General features: G+C 40.6%; 1 protein-coding gene across 1 annotated transcript in view; it reads right to left on the bottom strand.

Moving 5' to 3' along the window:
- MRC1 (mannose receptor C-type 1) overlaps positions 1 to 13,048 on the bottom strand; it is a 119,300-nt gene that overhangs the window by 64,800 nt on the left and 41,452 nt on the right. The window contains 2 exon segments of the mRNA XM_047755025.1: positions 3,744 to 3,929; positions 9,713 to 9,859. Of these exon segments, the coding sequence (XP_047610981.1) occupies positions 3,744 to 3,929; positions 9,713 to 9,859 (333 nt within the window).

Genomic DNA, 13,048 nt, shown 5'->3' with positions numbered 1-13,048 from the left:
CTAGCCTGGGAACTTTCATATGCTGCGGGTGCAGCCATAAATAAATAAATAAAAGGAAATCATACACATCTTTGTATTTTTAGAAATTGAAGGAACACATAATTCAATATCTACTTAAGTTGCACTTCTGGGAATTCCATCACGAATGCTTGATTTAGGTTCTTTAAACGGTTAAATCACATGACTTGCCAAAAGATTGTAAGATGATGCTGTGGCAGAAAATCAGAAAAGGCCACATCGTATAGGAATTTCCTGAAATGGTTTAGTCTCTTCCTCCTAAAAGTTGTCACTCAACTTGGCTCTTGGAGAATTCTCCGATTGGCCTGGCGCCAGCCCCAGCAGATGTTTCTGGGTTTTGTCAGGATGAGCCCTTTTCCTTTCACATAATTTGGCAGAGCAAGATCTTTGAGCAGCACCTATAGGCTTCGAAATGACCTCATGTGTCCTTCACGGTTTTTAGGTTTTTAGGTTAACAAAAACTTCAACCCCCGACTCCCACAACAGAGTTTCTGAAAAACGTGTTTCTCACAAAACGCGTCTCCCCTTCTAACTTCTTTAGTTCCTGCACATAACCTTGACCCCACAAAAAATACATAAGATGGGCGCATCAAGTTGTGAGACACACTTTCACAAATCTGTTAGGGCAGCTGTCTTGGTTGATGGAATCCTAACTCATACGGGTAGGTCCCAATTTCTCCACTGTATTTCCATGATTAACATGAAAGATAGCATCTCAATTAGCTAAAAAACAGGCTTTCTAGGCTTGAGACTTAGAAACAATAATTTTAACTTTACAAATTTTCTTTACCTTTATTAATACTATTTGTATTATTTTAGATAAATCCTTATCAGTTAAAAACAAAAAACAAAAAACGGGGTGTTTCCCTAGGGAAAATCAACTAATTCTCTAGCTGAGTTTAAAAGACAACTTTGTCGGAGTTGCCCTTGTGGCACAGAGGAAATGAATCCGACTAGTATCCGTGAGAACATGGTTCCATCCCTGGCCTCACTCAGGGGGTTAAGGATCCGGTGCTGCCCTGAGTTCTGGCGTAGGTCGCAGATGCTGCTCAGATCTGGTGTCCCTGTGGCTGTGGTGGAAGCTCAGAGCGGAAGCTCTGATTCGGATTTGACCTCTAGCCTGGGAACTTCCATATGCTGCAAGTACAGCCCTAAAAACAAAATAAAGAAAAAAAAATTTTAATAAAAAATTTTAAAAAATGAAAGCAAACTTTGTCATCCAAATTCTCCAAATAATGAGAGCAATAAATATATAAGGTTCTCCTATTATGAGACCATATGACATAAAGTAAAGCAAAATTTGCATGTTAGTCTATAGCCTCTGAACTAATCTGTTTTCCACGGGTTCACATGCAACTTTTATTACCTACTGTAAGTATCATGCCGTATATGTCAGGATATTATTCAGATATATGAGATTGGATGACATTATTATCGTGTAGTCTGAATGCTCCAGGATAGGTATAGAATAATCAAGAAATTATTATACCAATGAACATATCTGGAGCTCCCGTCATAGCACAACAGAAACAGATCCGACTAGGAACCATGAGGTTGTAGGTTCGATCCCTGGCCTCGCTCAGTGGGTTGAGGAACCGGCGTTGCCGTGAGGTGTGGTGTAGATCACAGATGCAGCTCAGATCTGGCGTTGCCATGACTGTGGCACAGGCCGGCAGCTATAGCTCCCATTAGACCCCTAGCCTGGGACCCTCCATGTGCTGTGAGTGTGGCCCTAAAAAGCAAAAAAACAAAAACAAACAAAAACCAAATGAACATATCAATGGAACAAAAAAAGACCCACAGATATATAGAATAGACTTGTCATTGCCAGGGGCAGGGAGGGGAGGGGAGGCCTGGGAGTTTGGGATTAGCAGGGGCCAACTAGTTTATATAGGATGGATAGACAACAAGGTCCTACTACAGAGCACAGGGGACTATACTCAATTTCCTTCTCCCCTGCCCCCACTCCTATCAATTTTCAGGCCATAAGTGTCAGGAAGCCGTCCCCACCATCACCACCATTCATTTCCTCTTGTTTTGCTCGCTGGAAATGAACAGCTGCAGCTATTCAGACAGCTCATCAGTGGAAGCAGAAAATGATAATCATTTAATCAGCGAGTACTGCTGAGTGGCCATGGTCATTATCTGCTTCTTTGCCCTTCTCCTCTCTGGGAATAAGCATTCCCGACTCATTTTACCCACATTTTTTTTTTTTAACAGATTGGGGTTTGGGGTTTTTTTTGGTGTGTGTTCGTTTTTGGTTTGTTTTTTGGCAGCCCCGAGACAAGCATATGGAGTTCCTGGGCCAGGGATCAGTTCCAAACTGCAGGCGCAACCTATGCCACCGCTGCCACGATGCCAGATCCTTAACCCACTGTGTCTGGCTAGGGATTGAACCTGCATCCCAGTACTCTGGAAACACCATTGATCCCATTGCACCACAGCAGGAATTACCATTTTCCCATTTTTTTGCCATGCCCACAGCATGCAGAATGTCCTGAACCAGGGATCAAACCCAAAACATAGAAGTGACAAGACAGGATCCTTAACCACTAGGTCTTCAGAGAGCGACTAAACGTTTTTGATAGGGCCAATTTTTGAAAACTTTATCATATTTAGTTACAACATTTTCTTTTTTCTTTTTTGGTCTTTTCTAGGGCCGTACCCACAATACATGGAGGTTCCCGGGCTAGAGATCTAATCAGAGCTGTAGCTGCCAGCCTATGCCAGAGCCACAGCAATGCAGGATCCGAGCTGCGTCTGCGACCTACACCACAGCTCACAGCAACGCCAGAGCCTTAACTCACTGAGCAAGGCCAGGGATCGAACTCACAACCTCATGGTTCCTAGTCGGATTTGTTAACCACCAAGCCACAACGGGAACTCTAGTTATAGCTTTTTCTATACGGATCTTAAATTATAGTCCTAAAATGGGGACACACATTTCTTTAAAAGCTTAGACCAACATCTAACCACTCCAACCAAACATCTTCCCTCTTTCACTGCTCATTTTAGCAGCACGAGCTAGATTAATCAGAAAATAAAATCCAAAGTATTAGATGCTTCCTTGAGGGACCTTTCCTGTGAGACAAAATAAGGGCCTTAAAAGAGAAAAAAAAAAAAAAAATCCACACACAAAGAATTCCAGTCAGTGAAAAGATATTGACCGATTTAAGGCGAACTTCTCTGAATTCAGAAAATATAGACAAAAATAATATTTTAAAAGCTATAGGGAGTTCCCGGTGTGGCTCAGTGGGTTAAGAACCCAACATCACATCCATGAGGGTGAGGGTTCAATCCCTGGCCTCACTCAGTGGGTTAAGGATCTGGCATTGCTTCAAGCTGTGGCATAGGTCACAGATATGGCTCAGATCCCCTATTGCTACAGCTGTGGTGTCAGCCAGAAGCTGCAGCTCCAATTCAACCTGTAGCCTGGGAACTTCCATAGCCACAGTGTGGCATAAAAAGAAAAAAAAAAAACAAAACTATGCATAAGTGGGTTCCATATCAAAAGAAAGATCAAATTTTCTCTTAGTAATAACAATTCTTTAAATTACTATACAATTTTTATCTTTCAGGCATGATTAATATTTGTTACTAACTTGATCACTGAATGGTTCACTTGAATTTATTAGTTTATTAACTCCAACATGATGAAATGTTCCAGAGACAGGTGGTGTAACAGGAAGATGAGAGTCAAGCCTATCACTGACGGAAGTTCTTACCGTAGCCCAGCTGGGAGATAATGAAGTCAAATTCCTCAATGCTGTGGATACTTGCTAGGTCACCACCTTCCTTCCTACATGCAGTCAAGGCATCTCTTTGGATTTTCTTCTCTTCTCTGTAAATCTTGTAACAGTGACCTGCATATGGCCACCACTGACTCGGACAGCTGGTAGGCACATCACTTTCTAGAAAAAAAAAAGAGTTTGGAAAACATTTAAAAGGAGAGGTTTTTATTGAAAAGATACATGCAACCCAATGTTCACTGGAGCACTATTTACAATAGCCAAGACATGAAAGCAATCTAAATGTCCATCAACAGAGGAAGGGATAAAGAAGATATGAGATACACACACACACACACACACACACACACACACACACACACACAGTGGAATATTATTCAGCCATAAAAAAGAACAAAATCATGCCATTTGCAGCAACATCGATGGACCTAGAAATTATCATACTAAATGAAGTTAGACAGTGAAAGACAAATACCATATGCTATCACTTATATGTGGCATCTAAAAAATAGGATACAACTGAACTTATTTGCAGAACAGAGACAGATTCACAGAGTTTGAAGTTACGGTTACCAAAGGGGACAGGTGAGGAAGGTGGGGGAGGGATGGATTGGGGGTTTGGGATTGGCATATGCACACTGTGGTCTACGGAATGACTGGTCAATGGGACCTGCTCTAGAGCTCAGAGAACTCTACCCAGTGTACTGTGATCATCTATGTGGGAAAAGCTTCTGAAAGAGAATGGATGTCTGTCCATGTAGAACTGAATCACTTTGTTGTACAGCAGAAATTTTCACAACCTTGTAAATCAACTCTACTTCAATAAAACTTTAAAAAAAATAAAAATTGTGACAGAGTTCCCATTGCAGCTCAGCAGTAACAAACCCAACTAGTATCCATGAGGATGTGTATTTGACTCCCGACCTCACTCAGTGGGCTAAGGGTCTGGCATTGCTGAGAGCTGTGGTGTAGGTCACAGACACAGCTCAGATCCCACATTGCTATGGCTGTAGTGTAGGCTGGCAGTTGTGGCTCCAATTCAACCCCTAGCCTAGGAACTTACATACGCTGCAGTTGTAGCCCAAAATAATAATAATAACAATTTAATAATATTTTCTAACATTCTCTATATGAAACACTCCATCATTATAGGCATGTTAACATTTATTTTTCCATTTTTTGGCATAGTTATTCACAACAGATAGACTAGGCTGTGTCTTCTTTTAGACTAAAAATTATATGAAGTCATCTTTCACTTTAAAAGAAAGCCAAGTGACACTGTAAATCAACTATAATAAAAAAAAATAAAATTAAAAAAAAAAATAAAATAAAGCCAACTGAGATATCTCTTTTTTCCCAATGGTACCTACCACAGGGCTACACTAAGGTACAATAATCTCATTTGGTCTTTTTTTTTTTCTTTTTTTGCCATTTCTTGGGCCACTCCCACAGCATATGGAGGTTCCTAGGCTAGGGGTCTGATTGGAGCTGTAGCCACCGGCCTACGCCAGAGCCACAGCAATGCAGGATCTGAGCCGCGTCTATGACCTACACCACAGCTCACAGCAACACCAGATCCTTAACCCACTGAGCGAGGCCAGGGATCGAACCCACAACCTCAAGGTTCCTAGTAGGATTCATTAACCACTGAGCCATGACAGGAACTCCCAACAATATCATTTGATCTGCATTTTTTTTATCAGCAGACCCAAACTAAGCATGCTAGGTAAATAGAGGAGGCAAAAAAGGTTTGACATATAATGCATTCCTCAAAAGATTTCAATCTACTTCTACTTTATGGACATCAGGGAGCCATTCATTCCTCAGAGAAGGGGCAAAACATAAGGCGGGCAGGAGAAAGATGTGTTGAAACAGAGCATAGAACAGGGAGGGAGACACCAAGGAGCTTCTGAAACATGGCACCATGAGCCAGCCACCTGTGACTCTGGACCAACCCACCTGCCATTGACTTGCTCCCCAAAGATGACATGTGCTATTGTAGACATCACAGGGATTTCAATTCAGGTGTCTTTCAGGCAAAATCTGAATGTGTCACCAGTTGTGTGACTCAGGGCAAGGCACATCATGAACCAAACTATACATAGACACAGTGTTAATACCAATATTAAATTACCCTTCCTTACTGTGTTCTTTAGCACTAGAAAGTATTTGAGATAGTCTGACTGTAAATTATCAACACAACAACCATTACTGTTGAATCAAACCAGTAATAGTGACCAACATCCTAATTAGTGCTGCTAATAGGGTCAAGTTTCATAACCTTGATTATACATTATGGACGTGTACTGTGATAGTAATGAGCTGGGAAATGAGGGTAATGACACGCGAAGGCAAGAGATTGACTTTATTCATCCCCGTGTTCCCTAAAATGGCACCGGGTCTGGCACAGAATAAGCGTGATGGATGTGGGCAGAGAAAAAGAACTGAAGTTGTATTTGACATATAGCACCTTATTATTACCATTTTAGGGAGACTCTTTCAAACAGCGCCTGAGCAATAGGTCTTGCTTCAAGAGGGATTAGAGCCAAATGAATGTTAACCTCTATATTTGTTTGCCACAAAATGTTCTCAAATTTGCTGCCATAGTAAAGGTTTATAATAGGGCACCTTTGTTATTCATTTCATGGGTCAGTCGCATATTCTCTTAAAGGCAAGGGCTGTTGGCATCACCTGTGTTAAAAGCCCAAGATTCTGTGCACACTCAAGTAAATAGGTAATTTTGATAGCCAAATACTATTCTTATAACCAAAAATGCATATTTTTAGAAACTCTATTCCCTCTACACAGTTCTAGCTTACCAAAAAAATTATAAATATACATGTTTATATGTAATAGTATAGCTATGGAGCCCTCTGGTGGGGTATTTTAATTTTGCTGCCCAAGAAGCTGAAAATAATGCCAGCACATGCTGAGGAATGCAAAAACTAAACAGATGAACTTTTGAAATATTTTAAAACATGAGAACAACCAAATGAAGGTCAGTTCCCTGGGGAAGCCATAAAGGATGGCTTCTTCCTCAAAAGCAACACTGTCTGATGGAAATAGAATGTAATCCACAAATGGGAACACCTACAGAATTATAAATTTGCTAGTTGCCATGCTAAGTACAAGAGAAACAGGTAACTTTCATTTTAGTAATGTATCTTAACTCAATCTATTCAAAATATTATCCTTGCAACATGTAATCAAAAAAAAAATGAGATGGAGTTTCCATTGTGGCTCAATGGGTTAAGAACCCAATGTCACCACAAGCTGTGGTGTAGGTTGCAGATGTGGCTCAGATCCAGTGTTGCCATAGCAGTGGTGTAGGCCAGCAGCTGCAGCTCCAATTCCACCCCAGCCTGGGAACTTCCATATGCCACGGGTACAGCAGTAAAAAGAAAAAGAAAATGATGAGAGCTGACTTTTTCTTTTCGTGCTGTGTCTTGGAAGTCATCTCTCTTGGAACCAGCCCCATTTTATGGGCTCCATGGTCACATGTGGTCAGTGGCTACTGAGCTGGACAGTGTCATTCTAATGATCCAGGGGCTGTGGATGAGCAGGGTGGCATTTCAAGGACAAATAGGAGACGAGGCAGAACCCTTACTCAAAAGAGTCACCAATCATGTGTGCTTCGTAATCTTACCTCTGACAGGCTTTTCCAAGCTCTGGTGTATTTGAGCTTAGAGACAAGATAGAATGATTAGCCCAGGAAGGAGAGAGAAATTCAAAAACCACTGGAAAATAAGAGTTAGCAAGGGTAGCAAGGAGAGGCATGTAACCTAGCAGGACCCTAGGAGGCTTTCCAGGGACAGACCCCACCCCATATCTTCAGCTTCAGCTCCTCTCTGAAGCACTTAGATCACTGTATCTGATGTGTATTTCCTGAGTCGCTTTACAGATGCTAAAACCATCACCAAATGGAGGAAATTAGCTACTTGATGTTCCTGAGCACCCAGACCTACTGGTGCTGAGGGACTGATAATGTTACCTCCTGTGACCCCGCCCTGTTCCCTCACCGTCAGCCAATCAGAGAACTGTGCATGAGCTGATCACTTACCTGTGAGCCCCCTCCCTCACCTGGCTTCTAAAAAATGCTTTGCTGAAACCCATGAGGGACTTTGGGTGTTCTGAGCATGAGTTGCCCGTTCTCCTTGCTTGGCACCCTTCAATAAATGCTACACTTTCCTTCCCTGCAACCTGGAGCCACTGGACTTGTTTACTGAGTGTGGGCGAGCGGACCCGTTTGGTTCGACAACAGGCACAGCAGAGACATGAGAATGGTGTACTGAGTGCTTGACAACATGAACAAGTAATCACAGGAAGAACAAGTATTACTATTGTCTTTTAAGAGACGAGGGAACTAAAACTGAAATAAGGCCAAGTTACAGAATTCCACGGAAATGATAAAACTGCCATTCTCCTCTTCCCCAAAGTGGTAACTCCAAGTTTTCTGAAGGAGAATTGTATAAACTCTTCCAAGAAGCAAGGGTTATACTATTTCTCCTATGGGAAGAACAGAGGAAGTAAACTGAGGTCTCCCTAAGGCATGCCCACAGTCATAAGAGTAACCCCGTAAAGTATAATCAGACCCAGCAATGGGACCTGCATCTATTCCCATTGGAGATCTTAGCCATATTTGTGTCCATTAAAATTGCAAACACATCTCTTTGATTTGGCAATTCCACTACTAGGAATTATCACACATATGAAATGATATCTGTAGAAAGTCATTCACTATGGGATTTTTGTTTGTAACAATAAAACTTGGAAGTAAATAATAAAAAAATTGGAAGTATTAGCCCCACTACTAAGGGAATGGTCCAAAAAATATATAGTGTCTCCCTAAAGTGTCTAATGGACAGCAATAAAAATGAACACAGAAGCTATTTACGCACCGTATGGAATGAAGCCCAAAGTTGTTATTAAGTGAAAAAAAGTAAAGCGAAGTGTATCTGGACCATTGTATATGCTGCCATTTGCAGAAAATAGACAAGATAATCCTAATATATTTATGTATATATTCATAGAATAACTAGGTAAGAATATACACCTAGACACAGTCATTCAAAGAAGGGAACTGCAGATTCAAAGTAAGAGATTGGAGAAAATTATTATTATTTATCATGTTGGACCTTCTGACTTTCTAGCCATGTCAATCATGTTTTAAAATAAAGGAAATTGCTCTTACAAGTCAAGGAGAACAAAGTCAACAAGGTCACGCTGTCAGATTTCCCAAGAAGCACACATATACACACACACATGCACACACACAAATCACTCTGAAGTATTCAGTGTCTCTCCAAAACAGCTGATGGTACAAAAAATGCAGTTAACTTGCTTTTTTTGTCAATTTGAAGAAAGAATGCATTCTACCCTTAGTAGTTTAATTCTTCTATAACAGTATAACAGCGAGCATAATTGCATTTTTTTCCCTCTGGTCTAGCCCAAATAGAAAATGTAATGGCTACTTCTGGGATGTTTTGTTCCATTTCTGTGACGACTTCAACGTATACGTTAAACTGAATCAGACTGGAGCCCCGATAGCCCATTAAACAGTGAGGGCGTAATAAAAACATCCCTTTCAGATATTGATTTCCTTGCTTAGCTTCCAGTTGGGTCACATGTTAAATTTTTTTTTTTTAATCCTCTGAAGATCTTTTCCGACATCTAGAACATGTGAATGAGAGCGATACCTACCTTCTAGGGCTGCTGTGAAGATAAAATTTATATGTAAGCTGTGTCAAAGGCCATGCTCATGTCCGAACACTACAGAACACTCAGGAAATGTCAGCAACCAACAAAAAGAAATGTTGGAGGACTATCATTATGTGGATGCCATCAACTGTCAACAAAACCTGTCACTGCCTAGTTAGGACTAGGCTGTAATTTGATATCTTTAAGTCCTAAACTTTGACGCACTTCAGATCAAAGAGATCACTCACCTGAGGGGATAACAAAAGAATTCAAAGTTGTGTTGCCCTTTTTACAAATATAGCCTAGTTTTTGAACACACTGCAGATTTTCCCATTTAGCATTCTTCCCGGGATTTAGTGACACACAGCTTTTTCCGGGTTCTGCTGATGGACTTCCTGTGGGAAAAGAAAAAAGAAAAGTGTGACCATTATCGGTGTTGCAAGTACATAGCTGCCACCCCCACCCCCCGCCCCCACAGCCTCATGCATTCATCTTCAGTTTTAATGGATTCCCTGCTCTTTGGGCTACACATTCACAAATAAATATTCACTGAATGCAAAGCAGAAGACACGCTGGGTGTCTCTTTGTTTTCCTGTGGTTGGATCATTCATTCCAATATCTACATTGTTGATTATATAACTTTTCTTCTTTCTTTCTTTCTTTCTTTCTTTCTTTCTTTCTTTCTTTCTTTCTTTCTTTCTTTCTTTCTTTCTTTCTTTCTTTTTTTTCCCCTTTTTAGGGCCACACCCGCGGCATATGGAAGTTCCCAGGCTAGGGATCGAATCAAAGCTACAGCTGCCAGCTTACACCATAGCATAGCAACACGGGATCCAAACTGCATCTGTGACCTGCACCACAGCTCGTGGTAACAGAGGAGCCTTAACCCACTGAGCGAGGCCAGGGATCAAACCCATATCTTCATGGATACTAGTGGGGTTTGTTACCGTGAGCCACGACGGGACCTCCTAAGTTTACTTCTTTGAAATAGCTTCTCCCCCCCCACCCAGTATCAAATAATAAAGCTAGAAATTGAACCCTGAACAATCTTCACACTGGGTTATGTTATGTATAACAGCAAGGGGGGAGGGGGGAGAATGCATGATAGTCCAAACCAGCCATATTCAACCATTGCCAATACCTCCCCCCAAACCTCAGTCAAGCTAACTGTAGCCAGACTAGAGAATTTTTGGACACAGGATAACTTTCTCTAGTTAGAAAGAGGAGGCACAAAAAAAGGCAATAGAGACATGGGAAAGAACGGAAGAGATGCTGGAATTGGCAACTTGCCAATTGATAAAGTACCCCCAGAGCAGAGACCCTTTCTCAAGATTTTCAGTTCAGCCTCATGAAGAATATTTTTAACAGCTAACCCCTCACCTCATTGCTTACTAGAAACTGATGAACAAACCAGATCAAGTCAACTTTGCTAATGCAATTGACACAGGCCTTGATACCTATATTTCTCATGATTTTCACCATTTTATTTATTTATTTTTGTCTTTTGGCCTTCTTTAGGGCCACACTGGTGGCACATGGAGGTTCCCAGGCTAGGGGTCCAATCAGAGCTGCAGCTGCCGACCTACACAACAGCCATAGCAACACCAGATCCAAGTCACGTCTTCGACCTACACCACAGCTCATGGCAATGCTGGATCCTTAACCCACTGAGCGAGGCCAGGGATTGAACCTGAAACTTCATAGTTCCTAGTCAGATTCATTTCCGCTGTGCCACAACAGGAAGTCAAATTTTCACCATTTTAATACATGATTTCTCAACCAGTGCTCTAAAAACTAGTTCCATCTCACAAGTGATGAGTCACATTTTTGTCAATGACTCTGCTTTGTGGCCTGTGACATGTATACAATCTGGGCCTGGACCAACATTTCCCTTCCCAAAAGCTGGGACTCATTATTTGCTCCATAAAGCATTTGCCAAAAAGTTTTGGGAGTTGCTTGAATAGCACACAAAATGTTAGCGATAAGGATAAAGATTTTGTTTTTGTTTTTTGTTTTGTTTTGGTTTTGGCTAAGGCATGCAAAAGTTCCCCGGACCAGGGATCAAAACCTCACCACAGCAATACTAGAGCTGCTGCAGTGATAGCACGGGATACTTAACCCCCTGCCCTGCCAGGGAACTCCTAAAGATGTTTTACAAATATGTTGGTTTTGTGGCTAAACTCCTAGTATAACTGAACTAATAGACATGGTACTAGAAAGAAACTTCTCAAGAAACAATACATTTCGGAGTTGCCTTCATGGCTCAGTGGTTAACGAACCTGAATAGGATCCATGAGGATGTGGGTTTGATCCCTGGCCTCGCTCAGTGGCTCGATGTTGTGAGCTGTGGTGTAGGTCACAGATGTGGCTCAGATCTGGCATTGCTGTGGCTGTGGTGTAGGCTGGCAGTTACAGCTCTGCTTCGAATCCTAGCCTGGGAACTTCCATATGCTGCAGGTACGGCCATAAAAAGCAAAAAAAAAAAAAAAAAAGTAATGTATTTTATAGCTAATGGTTATGAATTGGTTATTAATTAATATATGAGCTAGTAAATCATAGTTATATAGTTATTATCACTAGAACACCAATGCCAATTTTAATATATTGATGATTTGTCTTTAAATGGTTACCATAGTTTCACTTTTAAATTCACACTTCTATATCGTGTATAAAATATGCTCAGGTCAAATGTAAACATATTTTAGGAGATGCATGACTTGGTAAATATTCAGTTGAATGATGATTGAATAATTTATAATTTATAAATATACTACAATATAATATTGTACAATAATTTATAATATAATAATTTAGAGTATAATAATTTATCATACAATACAACAATAACTTTTGTTATACAATAACTACTTCTTTTTTTTGCAGGGGGGGAGGGGGCTGCAACCCCAGCATGCAAAAGTTCCTGGGCCAGGGATTGAACTCATGTCACAGCATTGACAATGCCAGATCCTTAACCTCTAATTCCCATCAGAGAATTCCTACAATACAAAATTCTAATATTCCACAAAGTTTCTAGTTTTCATTTGAGGAAACAGAATATTTCGGAAGGTGATTTCATCTTGCACCTACTTCTCAGGAATTTGGTTGAATAAGGAAGGACATTTCTTTTCCTTTCTCATTAATATTCCAATTTTATTCCTCACTTTCACCAAAGTTAACCCAATTTTCTCTCTAAACTCTTAGGAGGCAAGTGGTTAAAAATTACACTAATAATCACTTCCGAACTGAGTGATAAATAAAATGACCTGCCTAACAATAATTAAGCAGCAAAGAATAAACTGTAGTCCCCCAATAAATTATTAGTATTGTTGAACCAGCCTTCTCCAATTTAATGTGACTGAGTGAGTAGGCAGACAAGCCAAATTCTCATCAGGAAAAAGCACATCTTCAAATCAACTCTAATGGATAAAATTAAAATCATATAAACTTAAAAAAAGAAAAAAAGCACATCGCATATTCCTTTGCAGCAATGTTTACTTCCCATATTCCAGAGGAAAACAGAGCTGACTCTAGTGACAGGCTTGCAATCACTATGCATTGAAGGAATCCATTGAAAGTCAAATTTCATA

This window comes from Phacochoerus africanus, chromosome 12 (genome assembly GCF_016906955.1).
Source record: "Phacochoerus africanus isolate WHEZ1 chromosome 12, ROS_Pafr_v1, whole genome shotgun sequence".
Classification (NCBI taxonomy): Eukaryota; Metazoa; Chordata; class Mammalia; order Artiodactyla; family Suidae; genus Phacochoerus; species Phacochoerus africanus.
This window is presented reverse-complemented; position numbering and strand designations above follow the sequence as displayed.